This window comes from Blennius ocellaris (genome assembly GCF_963422515.1).
Source record: "Blennius ocellaris genome assembly, chromosome: 4".
Lineage (NCBI taxonomy): Eukaryota > Metazoa > Chordata > Actinopteri > Blenniiformes > Blenniidae > Blennius > Blennius ocellaris.
The window spans coordinates 22,591,538-22,608,261 of record NC_137653.1 but is presented as its reverse complement, the minus strand read 5'-3'; the positions used below and the strand labels follow the sequence as shown (position 1 = coordinate 22,608,261).

At 45.2% G+C, this 16,724-nt stretch overlaps 1 protein-coding gene across 4 annotated transcripts in view; it reads left to right on the top strand.

Moving 5' to 3' along the window:
• The window catches only part of foxp1b (forkhead box P1b), a gene marked incomplete at its 3' end in the record, with an annotated part of 199,229 nt that extends 182,807 nt beyond the window's left edge, over positions 1-16,422 (top strand). For all 4 annotated transcript variants that reach the window (XM_080495079.1, XM_080495078.1, XM_080495077.1 and 1 more), the window contains 9 exons: positions 2,823-2,910; positions 5,372-5,455; positions 9,978-10,182; positions 10,358-10,434; positions 11,000-11,101; positions 11,913-12,034; positions 12,945-13,014; positions 13,187-13,353; positions 16,278-16,422. In XM_080495079.1, coding sequence (XP_080351205.1) covers positions 2,823-2,910; positions 5,372-5,455; positions 9,978-10,182; positions 10,358-10,434; positions 11,000-11,101; positions 11,913-12,034; positions 12,945-13,014; positions 13,187-13,353; positions 16,278-16,422 — 1,060 coding nt within the window. The remainder of the gene's footprint in view (positions 1-2,822; positions 2,911-5,371; positions 5,456-9,977; positions 10,183-10,357; positions 10,435-10,999; positions 11,102-11,912; positions 12,035-12,944; positions 13,015-13,186; positions 13,354-16,277) is intronic.
• Positions 16,423-16,724: the final 302 nt, after the last annotated feature.

The window sequence follows — 16,724 nt, the reverse complement described above, 5'->3', positions numbered from 1 at the left end:
AGAATAGAAATTACTCTATGCATTCTGGAGGGAATTGTTTTATTTTAATGCATCCTATCTTCCATTTTCATGTCATTTTCTATTCTATGCTTTTCTTTTCTCATCTATTCTGTTCTATCTATAACTATTACATTCCACTCTACCCTATTACATTTGTTTCTAGTTTATTCTTTTCTGTTTATTTTCTTCCTTTCTGTCATTTTCTATCCCTTTCATCTCTTTTTCTGACTTATTCTCTATTCTATTTCATTCTCTATTTTCTTCTATTCTCCCCATTCTTACTGTATTCTCCTCTGTTCTATTCTATTCCTGCGTTCTTTCATTCTATTACATTGTAAATGTTCATATCCTTTCCTATCTCTATTCTATTCTATTCTATTCTATTTCCCTTTACAATTCTATTTTATCACGTTTGAAGTTGACCCTTAGAGACTCACAAAAAAAAAAAAGTGAAATGGAAAAAAAAAAGAATCACTTCTGTTTTTTAGAATGTAGATTTTATTTTAAAATATTGAAAATCAATGCATATATTTCTAGGACATTTTAAATGTAAATACCACTGTACAGATGTGTGCATTTAATTTAAATTCCAGCCAGCAGTGGTGCAGATAAACCTTCCTCAGAGACAGCCCTAAGCTGTGGCTTCAGTCTATGTAATTAGAAACGGTATAAAGAAGAAAAGGAGGCGGGGGGGGAAAGAAGAAAAAATATATTTTTTTAGGCAAACTAACTGATATGTAAAAAGCTGCCTGCGTGAATATCTGTTTAACTTGTTTTATTGTGGCAATTTTCATTAGGCTCTGTCATCCTGCCAGAGAGCTTTTAAAAGTGGCTTCATTTGAAGTCCAGAAAGTGACACATGCCAACGTTCATAGTGTCTCTCGATGTCAACCCCCCCCCCCCCCCCCCTCCTCCGCCTGTATCCCCTGCTCCCGTGTCCAGACACTCCTCTCAAGGCTGCATTAGGGCCATTTGAATATTTCATTTCCTATTAATTATGCACTGTGACTCTCCATGTCATTAGAAGAAATAAAGTGGAATGTAACAAAGGATGAAAAGAAGCATGGCTCCTATGAACAGAGGAATTCCAAAGCTGCTCACGTAGGCCGCCCCTCATTGAAAATTCAGCCGGTGCCAGTTAAATTGGACTTGAAACGTCTTTACCTATTATTTTCTTTCTTTGAAATTTAGTAAGATGTCCTGCAATGTTTACCAGTTTCATTTTCCCACCCTGCTTAATTAAACGGCCATTTGTTTGACTCGTAACAAATGGAGAAGCCCGGAGAAATTGATTTCAGGGAAGTAAGGGAAAAAAATGGTGGACGCTTTCTTCAGATATGCCTTTTAATTTTCTTTTTTTTTTTTTCTTCTTTTTTTTTTTTAAACAATAATTAACTTCAAGTGCTGGAGATGTATATGGCTGGTCATTTATAGAAATGTCTCATTCACACATAGTAGGGAGACCTGAAGTGAGTGAGAAGGGAGAGAATGGAGGGGGAGAGAGAGGGAGGGAGAGAGAGAGAGAGAGACTACATTTCCCCCATAAAGATTTAAATCATTCACCTCAAGGTTGAAAATAGCGCAGCTGAACTGGAGCCTTCATATTTCAAGCAGAGCCCTATCAATTTCCCGCCACCTCTCCACCTGTCTGTTATTTTGAGTGCAAATGTGCTGTTTAACACACAAATGTGTTGTCTGTAACATAAAGCAGTGCCACCGCAAATTTATCAGGGGGGGGGTCCAACATCACCGCCGGCTCCGCGGCCGCCGCGCCTCGGCAGGTTGTTGCTCTCGCTAGTTTAAAAAAAAAGAAGAAGAAGAAGAAGGTGCATATGAAAAGCCAATGCACGTTACACACCTCTCTCCCATCTGCCGGCGCCACTCTGCACACACACCAACACACACAGAGACATGCCTGGTGACAGTGACCTACATGGTCACCGAAGATGTGATATAATTTATGATATATATAATATATTGGATCCATTAGCGAGCATAATGAAGTAGTGAAATGAAAGGGTATTTGTGAAATCAGTTCAAACATCCTGCTCGGATTATGATTAAATGATTAATGAAATGCCCCTGCATAAGCATTTTCAAACAGTAATTCATGCGGCAGCTGATAAAATTCCCCCAATCATATTTCCTTCACTCATGAACCTTATCTCCACCATTTTATATAAATCACAGAAAAGAGGGGGGAAAAAAACCCCACTGTCTGCTACCCGGCGAGCTACTTATTTAGATTAGTTATAAACGTACAGGAAAAAGAGAACATCTTCGCCCCGTATGAAATAATCACGCATAATTATACCCATAATTCAAGTTTGTGACAGATCCCATCTCCTCGTCCTGTTGTCCTCTACATTTTTGGTGCAGCCTTTTATTGGAATTCTCCTAATTTTAATGATATAATTAACAGTCAAAACACAAGGAAAAAAAAAAAAAAATCCCGGGGAGGGGCGCAAAAAGAGGCTGTGGTGAGAAGAGATGGCATTAGGGCAGTGGTGCATAATTTAGCAAAGGAATCCAACCTGAAATTCTTCAATCATCCCTCTTATCTGTGAGCTGTAGTTGGAGCAGACATGACCGTCATGAAATATTGAGTGTCGTTCTTGGGCGTTAAAAGGAGTATTTCTTCTTGTTCTGCAGACTTTGTGCGTGTAATCATTGCAGGAGTCTGTGCACAATTGTTGCCGCATACTTTCTATACGGTGCGCTCTGCTCATTTTACCAGGTTGCGTCATTAAAACCAGGAGTGTTTGACCGGATCTTCATCTCCACAAAGCGAGCTGACGGGTGTGTTTTTGTTTGTTTTCCAGGCATCTTAACAATGAGCACGCTCTGGATGACAGGAGCACGGCCCAGTGTCGAGTGCAAATGCAGGTCGTACAACAGCTGGAGCTGCAGGTATTGTCCCAGCCTCTGTTTGCACCCAAATATTTATGTGTCTTCTCCTGCCGACACTTCCTCAGTGTGAACCCCACCACCACCAGCACCACCAGCACTCTGTTGACTTCACATCAGCCACAGGGTCGCTGGTGGAGAGGTGGTGGGCGTAGGACTGCTGGGTGGAGGGTGGGGGGGGTGCAGCAGAATGAAATAATTTTGTACATTTGCTGGTAACCAGCCATTAAAAATGTGTTATGTGTGCATGACAGCCAGGAAAAGATATATGACGGGGCCCGGGGGCTAAGTAGAGAAGATAATTACATTTTGAATTTTACTGGGTTTTAAAGATATTTATGACTTTTATCTGTTTGGCACCAACAATAAAACACTTGGCGAAATGACTCGGTGGACGTGAGGCGCTCGGTGCCGAGTGAGTTAAAAAGAAACAGCAAAGGTGATCGTTGCCCCACACAGAGAACTGTTAATGTGGTGATCAAGTAGTTTAAATGCCATCGTGTTGCTTGTGAGTGGGTTTTAATGTAGTTTTTATGTAGCAGCATGAACAATATACTTGTGTGCATTTGGGAAAAATGTTGTGTGTGTGTGTGTGTGTGTGTGTGTGTGTGTGTGTGTGTGTGTGTGTGTGTGTGTGTGTGTGTGTGTGTGTGTGTGTGTGTGTGTGTGTGTGTGTGTGTGTGTGTGTGTGTGTGTGTGTGTGTGTTAAATCGTAAACATGGCCGTGACCTGTGTTGATGTAAGAATTCATTTATTTATTTGAAGCCAGAGAGCTTCAAGAGGGAGACAGCTGCCTTTTCCTAACATGATCTTGAAAATCCAATCTTGATGATGAGAAGAAATACCATATTTTCCAGATTTTAGGTCCCACCAAAATGAAAAAAAATTTTTTTTAAAAGAATTTCAACTCGAAGAGAACAAAAACACAAGCATTTTTCCCCCATTATTTATTTCATCCAAATACTTAACAAGTTATTTTAACTTTAAACTAATTATAATATAGTCTGTCAAGATTATTCTTGGTAATCTGAAGAAAACTACACATTAGCACAAAGAACTGGTGTTTTCGCATAAGAACTTGTTTAAAGAGGATTTTTTTTTTTTACCTTGCACTGTCAAATATTGTAAAAAAAAAAAAAAAAAGGTTCTTCTACTGTAGCAGAATTCTGTTGTTGTACAGCGACATCTAGTGGTCACAGATGGTATGTACCAGAATATCAGTGCATAAGTTGCTTAATTAGCCAAACTAAAAGAAAAAGTGTGATACAGTCCAGACAATACGGTTAGTGGACATTGAAAGTGTTAATTGAATTCATTTAAAAAAAAATTTATAAGTGGTGTGATTGAAACTAATTTAAAAATATGCTTTAGTAAAACAACAGGAGTGTGGCTGTTCTGACAGTAACAGACTTTGTACAAAGACTTACCAGCTGTTTCATATCAAAACCATCCATAACATGGACAAGAAGACTTATATTTTGTATTTCCTGTGTGGCCCAACAGCTCTTAACAATAATGTGTTTTAACATAGAAAACATGAGGAAGGTGGTGTGGTTGTAACGTTCTTCCTCCCACACACTGGAAAAACCTGCTGTTGACCTATAGAGGAGATTAATTCATGAATGAAGGCAAAGTTTCTGATCTGATTCATGTTGTGCTGCTGCCGTGCTTTTCTTTGTGTGTTGTGCCAGTCGGCGATCTTTATCAGGCTTCACTGTGTTCACAATTGTTGCACTAAAAAGGAAAGAAATATTGATACAGAATATGAAGTTTGGGAGAGCAACAATTGTGAGGCCGTCGCATATGTTGTGGGCTTTTGCAAAAAAAAATAAAAAATATATATATATATATATATATATATATTTATAAATACATAAATAAATTTCCCACCTCTGTCCGGGCCTGTCTTTAGGGTTCAGCCACATAATCCCCCGACAAATTGACTGGCAATGAGTCTGAAACAGTTGCGGTTTACAGGATGTTCACCTCAGACGATGAGATTTCAGTTGCTGGAGCATTGCACCATGCCAGTGTCCTGTTATTTCCGCTCCGGCGGTGTGTTATCCAGAGGGAACCGGGTGAAGCTTTATCAGGCACGGGGCTTCCTCTGCATGCAGCCTGTCACCGTAATTTAAGCTGGCAGCTTAGACAGCGCTGAGTTCTGGACAGGTACGCAGCGCCGGGGCTTGTTACTGGCGATGAGCCGCGGCTCGCTCTCACCTCCACTGCATTCCACTCCGACTTGTTGACAGCTTCCAAAAGCATTTTTTTTTTTTTTTAAACCAAATAATTAGGAGGCTCTAGTGAGAGAAAAGGATCGATTTGTGCACATCTCTTTCTAAAGGTACCTTCACTACAAAGGCCATGTGCAGAATTAATAAAAGTACTTAAATAGATTTTTTTTTTTTTTCCCCTGTGAGAGCGTTGATAAAAAATTAAATGTTTTCTCTTTTCCTCATTACAGCTAGCGAAAGACAAAGAGCGTCTGCAAGCTATGATGACGCACCTTCATGTCAAGTCCACGGAGCCCAAAGCCACCCCACAGCCGGTGAGCAACCCCCCCCCCCAACCCCGATCCTCCCAACAGCCTTTTGTTTGTCTTAATTGGCACACATGTATTCATTAATCCCTTCCTCCATCTTCTTATTTATCTGCTAAATAAAAACAGCTGTTCTCTGGAGGGAGGTAGTAAATATAGTTTGGACCACATCTGCTGACATCCAAGATTCAATTTGGTGCCTGTGATGAACTGGATGCACGCTCTGTAATGGGCCCCGGCTCGGCTTCAGAGGAGACCACCGGTGCCCGCCTGGACATAGAGGGGGGAAAATGGGACAGCACAGAAAAATAGAAATAAAATTCACTTGCACTTTTCTGGAAGATGTCAATGAATAATAATGGTTAAAAAAAAAAGAGAGGGAAAAAAGTGCATTAATTTACATTGAGGCTGACAATGATGTGAAGCAGTGCCATTCGCAACTTGTATACATGTAAGACGCACCTGAGTTAGATTTTTCTATTAATTTTGTGCGATAACAGATGTTCCCCCGAGGTCATTTCACTCCTCGTTTATGGGGTTAAAAAGTCGCCGGGAATTACCCTCAGCTCCGCTTAAATAATTACAGTAATTAGTAAAAATCCATCAACACAGACTGAACGTGGAGAAGAATAAAAGGACATTTCAGAATTGCTGAACCAAAAAGAGAAGATTTCCTCCAAAGGAAAAATACATTTCGGCATGCGATGGATTTATCTTGACACATTTTGAGCATTATAGTTATCACTCTGCGTGAAGCCTCATGCCTAACCCCCGTCCTATAGGGCCAAAGACTTAACATATGGCATTTAAGTGCCTGCTCTGTTTTGTCACGTTTAAGAGGGGGGCCTCTGCGCCATATTTCAGTCTGCATGACAGTTCATTCACGGAGCAAAATGAGCGGAGATCATTTCACTGCAGGGCGTGAATACAAAATCACCCACACAGCACACGCAGGAGTCCCCGTCCCTCAGCCCAGATCATTTATTTACAGTCAGTTGATATCCAGCCGGTCAACATAAAGCGCCTGGAGACGTTGAGCGACAATGAGCCGCGCATTGAAGCTGCGCCCGTGTCACACGCTCCGATTGTGTAGATTGGAGTGCGAAAGCAGGGCCTCTGACACGGGGACATTTGTATATGAAAAGTGGCGAGGACGGCTGATAGCATCTTGAGTCCTCCACCTTCCTGATCCCCTCTCCCCGGGGGCCCGTGAGAACGGCTGTGTCACAGCTCTCAGGAGGGCGAGACGGGATTTTCATTCAAATAAATAGACTCTGCAGTGACGCTTTTTGCCCGTCGTGATAAATCCATCCGAGCCCGGCCGGGTGAGCGGAGGACTTACACAGGTCAGGGCCCGCAGGTCGCTGTGAGGCTGCGGCCACGTCGCGCCATCACGGGAAGATGCCGCGTGAAAGTGTTGGAAATAAAGCCACGGTGGAGGAAAAAAGGTTCTTCCAGTAATTGCTACTTCTGCTTTTCTACCATTGTGTGCTGTTGCATATAAAAGAGGCATGCGTAAGTAGCCAACTGTCACAGCGACGGAGCTCGGATGAACTCGCCTGGTTTACATTGAGTTCTAATTAAAGACAAACAAACTGATACTGTGCCGCCACATCGTCAAATGAATAGGACTCATTTTCTTCCTCTGAGCTGGACGGAGGAGGGGGGGGGGGAGGGATCAAAACAAAATGTGCCACATTAGCCATCCGTGTGTGTGTGTGTGTGTGTGTGTGCGCGCGCGCGCGGGTGGGTGGGTGGGTGTCTGCACACGGTGTCACTAAGCATTCTTGTCAGAAATCTGACCTTTTACGCCATACATAATTAAGGAGGGACTTTTTGTTTATTTTCTTTAGCAGCTTGCCGAGTCAAAGCCAGTATAATTAGATCACCAATTACCATTTAATTAATTTCAGTCTGAAGTCTCATTTTGTCTCCGAGCTGGAGTGAGCCCAAATGGTGAAGCAAACAAAGGCGAGGCTATTACCAGCCTGTCTGGCCTATTGTTGAAGCCTCTCTGTGTTTATGGCCAGGGAATATGGATGAAACATGAAACAAAGCCCGCTAATCCACAAGGAAGAGAAGTCAACACCGCAGCCCCATTCTATTGATAGCATTGTGTCAGAAACATGCGGGGAAAAACCCCGGGCGTAATTTATTTTGCTCACCATTTAGAATAACACGTCTTCTGCTGCTGCTGCTGCTGCTGAGGATGTAACGTCCGTGCATCCCTGCAGAAATCCAAATTATTTGGGGAGACGGTGCCAGAAAAGGCCGAGTTCAGCCTTCGAAGCATAAATACGCATTGTGAGGAGTCGGTCTGTTAAAGCTGCAGATTGGGAAAACGTAGACGTCTTAAATTATTGTCAGAGTGAAGAGGCAACTTAATAACCAGGGACAGCAGAAAAATAAAATAAAGTAGTAAAAAGAAGAGTAAAACATGGTTTTGATGAGCTAGTGGAGTCCAATGCCACACAGGTCTGTGTCTGTGTCGGCTCTCTTCTTAAAATATCGATATTTACATTGCTGTTTTCAGATAAGCTTGTGTTTTTCATCTCAAGTGAAAAGTCGTCTTTCCTGATTGGCTTCACTGTTTCTTCAACATGTGACTGGTGACGCTGCTGCGCTATGAAAATGCTTGTTTGGAACTCGCACAGAAAATTTAAACCAATACTTTTCTCCCTGCTGTCTTTTTCACACATATAATTTAAGAAAACAAAAAAAACTCTCAGATCAAACATCACCTGTAGCTGGTGTGTTTCCCGCTGTAAATACTGTGACCCCCAGCGGAAGAAGTAAGACAGTTTCACTTTGGTAAATTATTTGAGTGTTGTAAAACTGCTTCTCAACAGTAAATCTCATACGAGATGAAAGCCAGCTTGTAAGGAGCATGCATTTGTGGGATGAGCAGCAGAGTATGTGTCCTTGAAATATTTGCCAAACAGCCTATTAATCCTCATAATTGTATCCTTTCACTGCAGGCAGGATTTGGCATGCGGACCTCTCATAACCATAACTCCTGAACCTTTTATGATATTTATAAAATTCCAAAACTAGCAAAGGGTGGAGAAATACGGCTTTGTGCAGAGATACTAGTCATTAGAGTGGACGTCTGCGGCGTGACCGTCCAATCACGGACGAGCATCACCATCATTCACCATCAAAAGACAGTGAAAGGCGAAGTTATCCAAACCTTTCACTCATTTCACTCATTTGATAACGATTCTACTGACATAAAGTTAAAAATAAATCCTGGAGTTCTGAATGCAATTGTAGTCAGGAGAGGGTGAACATTGTTTAACTGAAGCAACAGTGGCGTAACTCTTCTGCCCGTTAAATAAATACATAGATACACTTCTCCAGGGGTAGAGCTGATCGGACAGGATTTAATCAACACACACTACTCTCCTCCGTATCTGGCACAAGAGAGATACAAACAGGATTAAAACGTATTATTATCAAAGAAATAATCTGTCAAAAACACATCTCTTTCTGCTCTGTTCAGTCGACGGGTTGCATGCGGAGTCAGACGCGAGACGTTTTCATTCCGTTCTCAAACTCCTCTTCCTGTGTTTCCCTTCTTCTCACAGTCTGAAGTCATGTTTGATTTGGAAACTGGCCTCCTTCGGCAAATTAGCAATTAGAACAATTTTGTGGGAATATGTATTTGTGTCATTAGGTTTTCCTGCCAATTAATGGCTGGATGTGGGGGGGCAGTGGGGGTGTCAGGCTGGAATTTTCCACTTGACTGCAGATCCAGTACGGAGGATTTGGCACTTGGCTCGGAGCTGCCAGCCACAGCTGCTGGGAGCCGGGCTATACCTTTGGAGCACTTGTCGTAATTAGTTTACCTTGTAGCCATTATTACTTAAATCCCTCCTCCGCCTCGGCCCGCCCCGCCCATCCACACGCGGAGGAGTCGCATGCGTGCGTTGGTGAAAACGCTGCGGGTCCATCCTCGCCGTGGTCACGCTGGCCCTGATGATGGAGGTCAGTCAGATACAGCAGTTAATCATCAGATCCCCTCCGTAAGCAGCTCCTAATTAGAGTCTTCACAATACAATTTCAGCTTGTAATTAGCCCAGATTGGCTTCTTCCTCTGGCTGCCTTATTAGCCGCCGTGGCTCAGCGGTAGGTGAGAGTCGCACTGTCATTTTTCAGAGCCGCGTCGACCACGTGCAGCTTCATGCTGGAGACCCACGGAGGGTGTGTGTGTGTGTGTGTGTGTGTGTGTGTGTGTGTGTGTGTGTGTGTGTGGGGGGGGGGGGGGGGGGTCCAAACAGGACAAAAGATTAAACAAAGGCAGTGAAACAGGGAAGAGGGCGGGTGGGAGGACTGAGTGGCGCTGAAAGAATAGAGGAGGTGGAGGAGTGGAGGGCTCCAGGGTTGTTTTCCAAACATTTAGCAACCGTTCATGGATCATCTCGATGGCCGCCTGCAATTAGAGGGGAGATATGCATAGTCAATGAGGCGTCTGAGACACAGGGCTAATTAGAAGACTAACTGAGCCTTCTGTCTGTCTGCGTCTCTTCAGCTCAACCTGGTGTCCAACGTCACGTTGTCCAAGTCGGCCCCCGAGGCCTCCCCCCCTCTGAGCCTCCCCCAGACCCCCACCACGCCCACGGCGCCCCTCACACCCCTGTCCCACACCCACTCCGTCATCACCGCCAACAGCCTCCACAGCGTGGGCCCCATGAGACGGCGCTACTCAGAAAAGTACAACATGCCCATCTCTCCAGGTACAATTAACTGTGCAGCACACACAAGTCTGCGATGCACAATAGCACACACACACACACACACACACACGCACACACACACACACACGTAATCAAGCTGTAATTTATGTTATCAGCCACTAATAGGACATGTACGGTGACAATTAAAGCCTGCGTTTGTTTGTTCCCTGTGCAGATATCAGTCAGAACAAAGAGTTTTACATGAATGCAGATGTTAGGCCGCCGTTCACATACGCCTCACTAATAAGACAGGTAAGGACTCCTTCCTCTCTCTCACTTTTTCCCCTTCTGTCTGGCTTAGTTCACTCTTCATTTCTGGATATTTCCAACACAATTTAGACAGAGGGGCAGATAAATCATCTTCAAATGACTGCAAGAATGCATTGGGGATTCAAAACAGAGCCACATATGACAGTTTAGTTTGATTAAGCGTTTTGGCGGGGGTGATTATTACCAAATTCATTTCACACAACAGTGGGGACGAACCTGTTTTAAGATGGCCAGTCAATTATGGCTCGACCGCAGTAATCTGGGATCTCAGGAATTAATCTGAGCCGTCCATAATTGCTGCCCTGTAATCTGCCTGAGAAATGTTTTGGCTTGCCCTTCATTTGAAGCCACAAAAGAAAATATATTCAAATCTGCCGTTCTGAATGAGAAAAAGTGTGCCGCACTTTCCAGAGAAGCAGGACGTTTTTCTCCTCTGTTTTCCTCAGGAGAACAAGCACAAACTTGCTTCCCTCTGGTGAATTATTAATCAGCCTGTGAAGGGAGCAAAATTGTAAATGTTTGTTTCTGTCATTGTTCCTCATCTTAGGCGATCCTCGAATCTCCAGAAAAGCAGCTAACACTAAATGAAATCTACAACTGGTTCACACGAATGTTTGCATATTTTAGGCGCAACGCAGCAACGTGGAAGGTACGTTTTGTTTTGTTTGTTTTTTGTTGTCGTTCTTTTTTCCCCACTCTTTTCCCATTCACATCTTTTAAACCAGGACCAGAGGAATAGAAAAATAGAAAAAGCAAAGGTGCGTGTGTGCGTGCGCGCTTACTTTGGCGGTGGGTGGCATCAGTTTAACATAGCAGTGATCTGCCAGTGACTCCTGGCTGAGCCCGTCACTCTGAAGGGAAACATTTCAATTTTCCAAAAACACACACTTTAGTCTTTAAACCCTCGCGCTGTCCTGTAACACCAAAATGATGATGGATGCGTCATCTGCACAAATAATAAGCATTGAAATCTGGGTTTTTGTCGAAGCGGTTTTTTTTCTCAAACTGCATTGTACTCAAGTTGACCCAGACTGTTTCTGTTTTGAAAGAATGTTAATCTCTCATGTTTACTGATTGGAAAAGGCATTGTTTGTATGATAAGAAAAAGGATGTGACTAATGAAACTTGGTGTTAGATATTGTCATGTGACACAGTAGAACAACATGACCCGAAGAGTTTGTTTTGTAGAAAATATCAATGGAATGATCTCAAGTGTTTGTAGTTTCTGATCATAAAAAGCTGTTTCCGAGTAATAACTAAAAGAATGTGACTAACAGAACGGTATTGACTCATGTTTTTGTGTTTTAATTCTTTTAAAACGCATTCTGCTCATAACTCTGGTTTTACTCTTTGTTTTTGTTCAGGTTTTCTGTTCTGTGTGTTTTCTCCCTCCAGTGTTGGCATGTTGACCGTACTGATAGAAACCTTCTTTCTCTCTTTTGTTTTCACATCAACTGCAGAATGCAGTCCGGCATAATCTTAGTCTTCACAAGTGTTTTGTGCGAGTAGAAAACGTAAAAGGGGCTGTGTGGACAGTGGACGAAATAGAGTTCCAAAAGAGACGGCCTCAGAAGATCAGTGGGTAGGTTTTGGCCTCTGCGGCCCCCAACTGTCTGTCTCACCGCTGGTTGATGGGAAGAGGCTGCCAACATCATCATCATCATCATCACTGCTGCTGCTGCTGCTGCTGCTGCTGCTGCTGCTGCTCCATCTCATTGTCTGTGTGCTGCACCGTCCAGAGTCCCTGCTTGCTTTGGCGTGCCTCCGCTTCGTGCTTTCAGAAGCCTTTTTGGTGATGCCTCATAACCCACAATGGCTTTTATTTCATTTTGATCCTCACCCTCTCCCCCCCCCCCTCCCCCCTTCTGTTTGTCCTGTCCATCATTGCTGCATCTGCATCTGGCTGTGCCTCCTCCTCCTCCTCCTCCTCCTCCTCCTCCTCCTCCCCCCTCTCGCTGTCCCTCGCCTCCCGGCTGGTTCGGTTTCCCAGGGTGCCATTCGCACCAACCTCTCGCTGCATAAGTGCTTTTTGAGGGTAGAGGATGAGTTTGGGTCCTTTTGGACCGTTGATGATGAGGAGTTTAAGCGCGGCCGCCACGTACTGCGAGGCCGCCCTCGGAAACACGCCGCTGACGAGAACTCTGACGGGCTGCTCGTACAGTAAGCACCTCGGCCGGCGGAACCTCCCCCCCCCCTCCCTCTCGGCTGCATGGTTCCCCCCTCCCCCCAGTGTTGCTTTTCCATCCATCACACCTCCATCAGCCTTGTTCTTGCTTCCTCGCTCAAATGCAGAGTAACTTGTGTGGTATTGTCAAGTGATTGAACATCTCAGAACTATAGCCTCAATCTCCACATTACTACAGCAGTAAATGTGTTTAGTTCTTATACAAAGTGCATTGATTTCTCCTCGTGAAATCAGATACTGTAGCTGTGGATTGCGATGCTCGCTGAGACACGAGTCTGTGGTTGTAATCGAGTTTCTTTGTTTGCAGAAGTCCAGCCTTAGTGAAGAACATTCAGACCAGCTTGGGCTATGGTCCGACCCTCTCTGCTGCCTTCCAGGTAAAAGAAAAATAAGTGACTTCATCTCCGCCAGCCTCAGAGTGAACTTTAAAATACAGTGGAGTCTCTCCTCCTTTGTTTGGAGGAGGCCTGAAAAGAGTGATGGGCCACCGAGAAAGTGCTGACAACTCTCTTCCGTTTCACATTTAATGCTTTGGGCTTTGCTTTTCAGGCTTCAATGGCAGAAAACAACATACCTCTATACACTACTGCTTCCATTGGAAGTCCCACCCTCAACTCCCTGGCCAACGCCATCCGCGAGGAGATGAATGGAGCGATGGACCATGGAAACAGCAACGGCAGTGACAGCAGCCCGGGACGCTCGCCCCTGCCAGCTATGTGAGTGGCACGCACGCTTTTCTGTCGCCAGCCGCGGGACGTGAAGGAGAAGCCAAGAAAAGGGAAAGACTGCTTTCCCTTTTCTTCTTGGTTTTTTTTTTTTAACTCAAATAGACAGAAAATCATTCCAGCGCCCACCCAAAAAGCTCTAAAATGACCTAATGCGTGGCGTTAGATCAAACAGAAACAATGCCAGAGGGACAATGAATAAAGCGTGGAGGGGATGGTACTGGGCCGGTGTGCGGGGTCACGGCCGCTGCTGTGGCGGGCCTCCCGGCAGAAAGAGGAAACTCCACCTTTTTTTTTTTTTTTTTTTTTTAAAGCTTCCAACAAGCGGGAAGAGGAGACCGGAGCCTCTTTTTGTTGTTTTAACTGTAAAGTATACGATCTATCCCTCTTTTTCTTAACGTACCCTGCCGTCTGCCTGAGCCTCCTTCATTGGCATTCCTCTCAGCTAAAATATTTACAAAATGCCAGAGTGACAGAGGCTGCAGGCTCCGACGCGGCGCTGCAACACATTCAGCAAGGCCGCCGAGCCCCCCGAAAGAAAAACAACACAAAAGCGTAATTAGTCTGGAGGACATCATCCAAGATTCCCGTGTAGGAAAGTTGCGGTCGGCCCTGGAAACCGCAGCTCCCCCCGTTCACTTGTTGTATAGGAGTGTCTGCTAAGTTGTTTGAAGCCTAAAATAATACAGCACGCGCTGCATCGTTTCCAGATGTGGGGGCAGGACCACCGATGTGTCGACTCGGGGATGGCCTCCTAAAAAAAAAAAAAAAAAAAAAAAACCCATCTGAGCTTTGGGGGAAATTCTGCCTGAAAACAAAGGTGCAGTAAATGAGCTCCTGGCCAAACGGAGGAAAGTGCCATCCCTAATCACTGAGAACATAGCTGTGAGCGTGGCTGTGGAACAGGAAAGGCAGAGACAGGATGGGTGTGCTGGCCTAGAGGCAGCCTGCTTCTCCCTCTGCCCCTTCTATCTTTAGGCTCATGCAGCTTTATAATTATGTCTATAAGCTTCATGCAACTAGAAAAGTGGCTTAAATCCCTTGTCTTCTAAAGAACTTTATCCTTTTTTCTGAACAAAACCCATTGTTTTCTGTCTGATCGGGCATGGAATTAATGGCCAAAGTCATTTTTTCTTTGTGATGATGGTCACTTCTGGAAACCAAACCCAAACATCAGATTTGCTTTAGTTTTTAACATTTTTTTTTTTTGGGGGGGGGGAAACACCAAATAAAAGACAGTCATCTCGAGACACCTTTACAGAGGAAAAACCAACAATTTGATGTGAGCAAGTCGAGGAGAAAAACTCTGTGATGGAGAAACCTACAGAAGCAGACTGAGCTGCTTCGGTGGGGACAGAGGAGAGGACAGACACATTCTAGCTCTGTTCAGTTCAACAGACGTGAATCCAGTGGCTGCAGACCTGATGAGGGCAAGAGACTCCGACCACAGATATATTCAGTCCGTCTCCTGGCATTGTTTCCAGCATATAGCGATAAACAATAGAAACAGAATTAATTGTGATTATTTACGAGTGGAATCGGTTGATGGTTTCAGCTCAAAAGTGAAAACAAGCCATGGATTAACCCTCCCATCATGTCTGTCCCCCATGGTGCATTTCTCCACCCTCCCTAATGAATCCATCACACCTTGGGAGTTGTGCTGTCCCGACTCCACCAACTTGTTCCCACATTAAAGTAAACCCAGTTGTTTCTCTGGAGGGGGGGGGGGGGGGGGGGCTGAGAATCAGGTATCCAGCTAATTATGAGCAAACTGTAGAATCAGCATGCAGTTCAATAGCATAATAATAACAATTTCATGTCTGCCCTGCAGCCACGGAGTCAGACCCCAGGCTACGGCACTTGTGGAGTTACTTTGATGTGAAAATGATAGAAAAGCTGACTTTACTCTTTCCTCCCCCTCTCCGCTCACACTTCTTAAAATTCTTTATCATTTAACACCAAAAATATGTCGGCTCATTAGCATACGAGCGCCACCGTCCCGGTGCCAGTTTGCGCCTGCTTGTTGGTAAATGAGCGCGGAGCCTCATCCTGGCACCGCAGGTTAGAGCGCCGCGTCCCCCGCAGCTGCTCATAATGTTTTTTTTTGTTTTTTTTGTCCCCCCCCCTCTCTCTCCCCCCTTTTGCGCTTTCTTCCTGCTCTGTTTCTGTAATGAGAAATTTGGCAGATCTCATCTCTTTAGTGGCTCTTTTTGCCCGGGCGGTGAGCTGCGCCCGGGGAGGGAGGGGAGGGTGGCCTCATGTTTTCGCCTTGTTTACAAGTGACAGCGTTATTATTCTCATAAGGGGCTCTGTTCCTTATCGTGGTGCTGCGCCGGGCGCGCCGCCGCTCTCCTCGCACGCCTCTCCTGCCAAGCGCCTTTCTTCTCCTATTGACACTTTGCTTGGGGTGGGGGTAGGTTGTGGTGGTGGTGGTGGGTGGGGGGGGTCTGCATTAATTCAGGAGTTTTTTAAAACGTGTTCGGCGGCGTCTGGCCGCTGTGTTTTGGTTGAAGTTGATTAATGATAGAAGCCGGCTCGGGGTCGTCCTCTGGAGACCCGCCTCGCAGGTTGTGCATGTTAACGAGCAGGAAGAGGGAACACACAGCGCGCCGCTGATCCTCCGCCACCAGGAGGCTGACAGCGGCGGCCCGCGCAGTCCATTCTCTCCTCCGCTCGGCTCGCGTTGTTAATCTTCCTCATTTATCAGCTCGAAGTGAACACCCTGTTGTCGCCGGGAAATAAAGAAGAGGAGGGCGAGCGGGAGAGGAGGAAGTCGGGGTTGGAGCGCCTCAAAAGAAAGAAGCGATCATCAGACATTTGTTTTTGTTCCCCTGCCTCTTCTGTCTGAAGACGGCGCTCAGTGTGAAAGGTTGGAGAAAAGTTCCCGTCCTCACCACCTCCTCTTCCTCCCGCAGGCATCACATCAGCGTTAAGGAGGAACCACTGGACCCCGAGGACCATGAAGGGCCCCTCTCCCTGGTCACCACCGCCAATCACAGTCCGGACTTCGATCACCACAGAGATTACGACGACGACCAGGGCCACGACGACATGCTGTAAAGGCTTTTTTTTTTTTTTTTTTTTTTTAAGTATCCAAACGCCACTGACCCCTGATACCCCCCCCCCCCCCCCCCCCCTCCCCCCACCTCACCTTCGTCGTCCTCCTCTTCCTCCGCCGGCTCCGATGATCACCTGAACTTGAACTGCAGTCTCAGCCACTGATCACGGCTCCACACATTGACTCTTTTTAGTGCCATTATGACACACACACACACACACACACACACACACACACACACACACACACACACACACACACACACACACACACACACACACAAAACACACACACAGTATGTTTT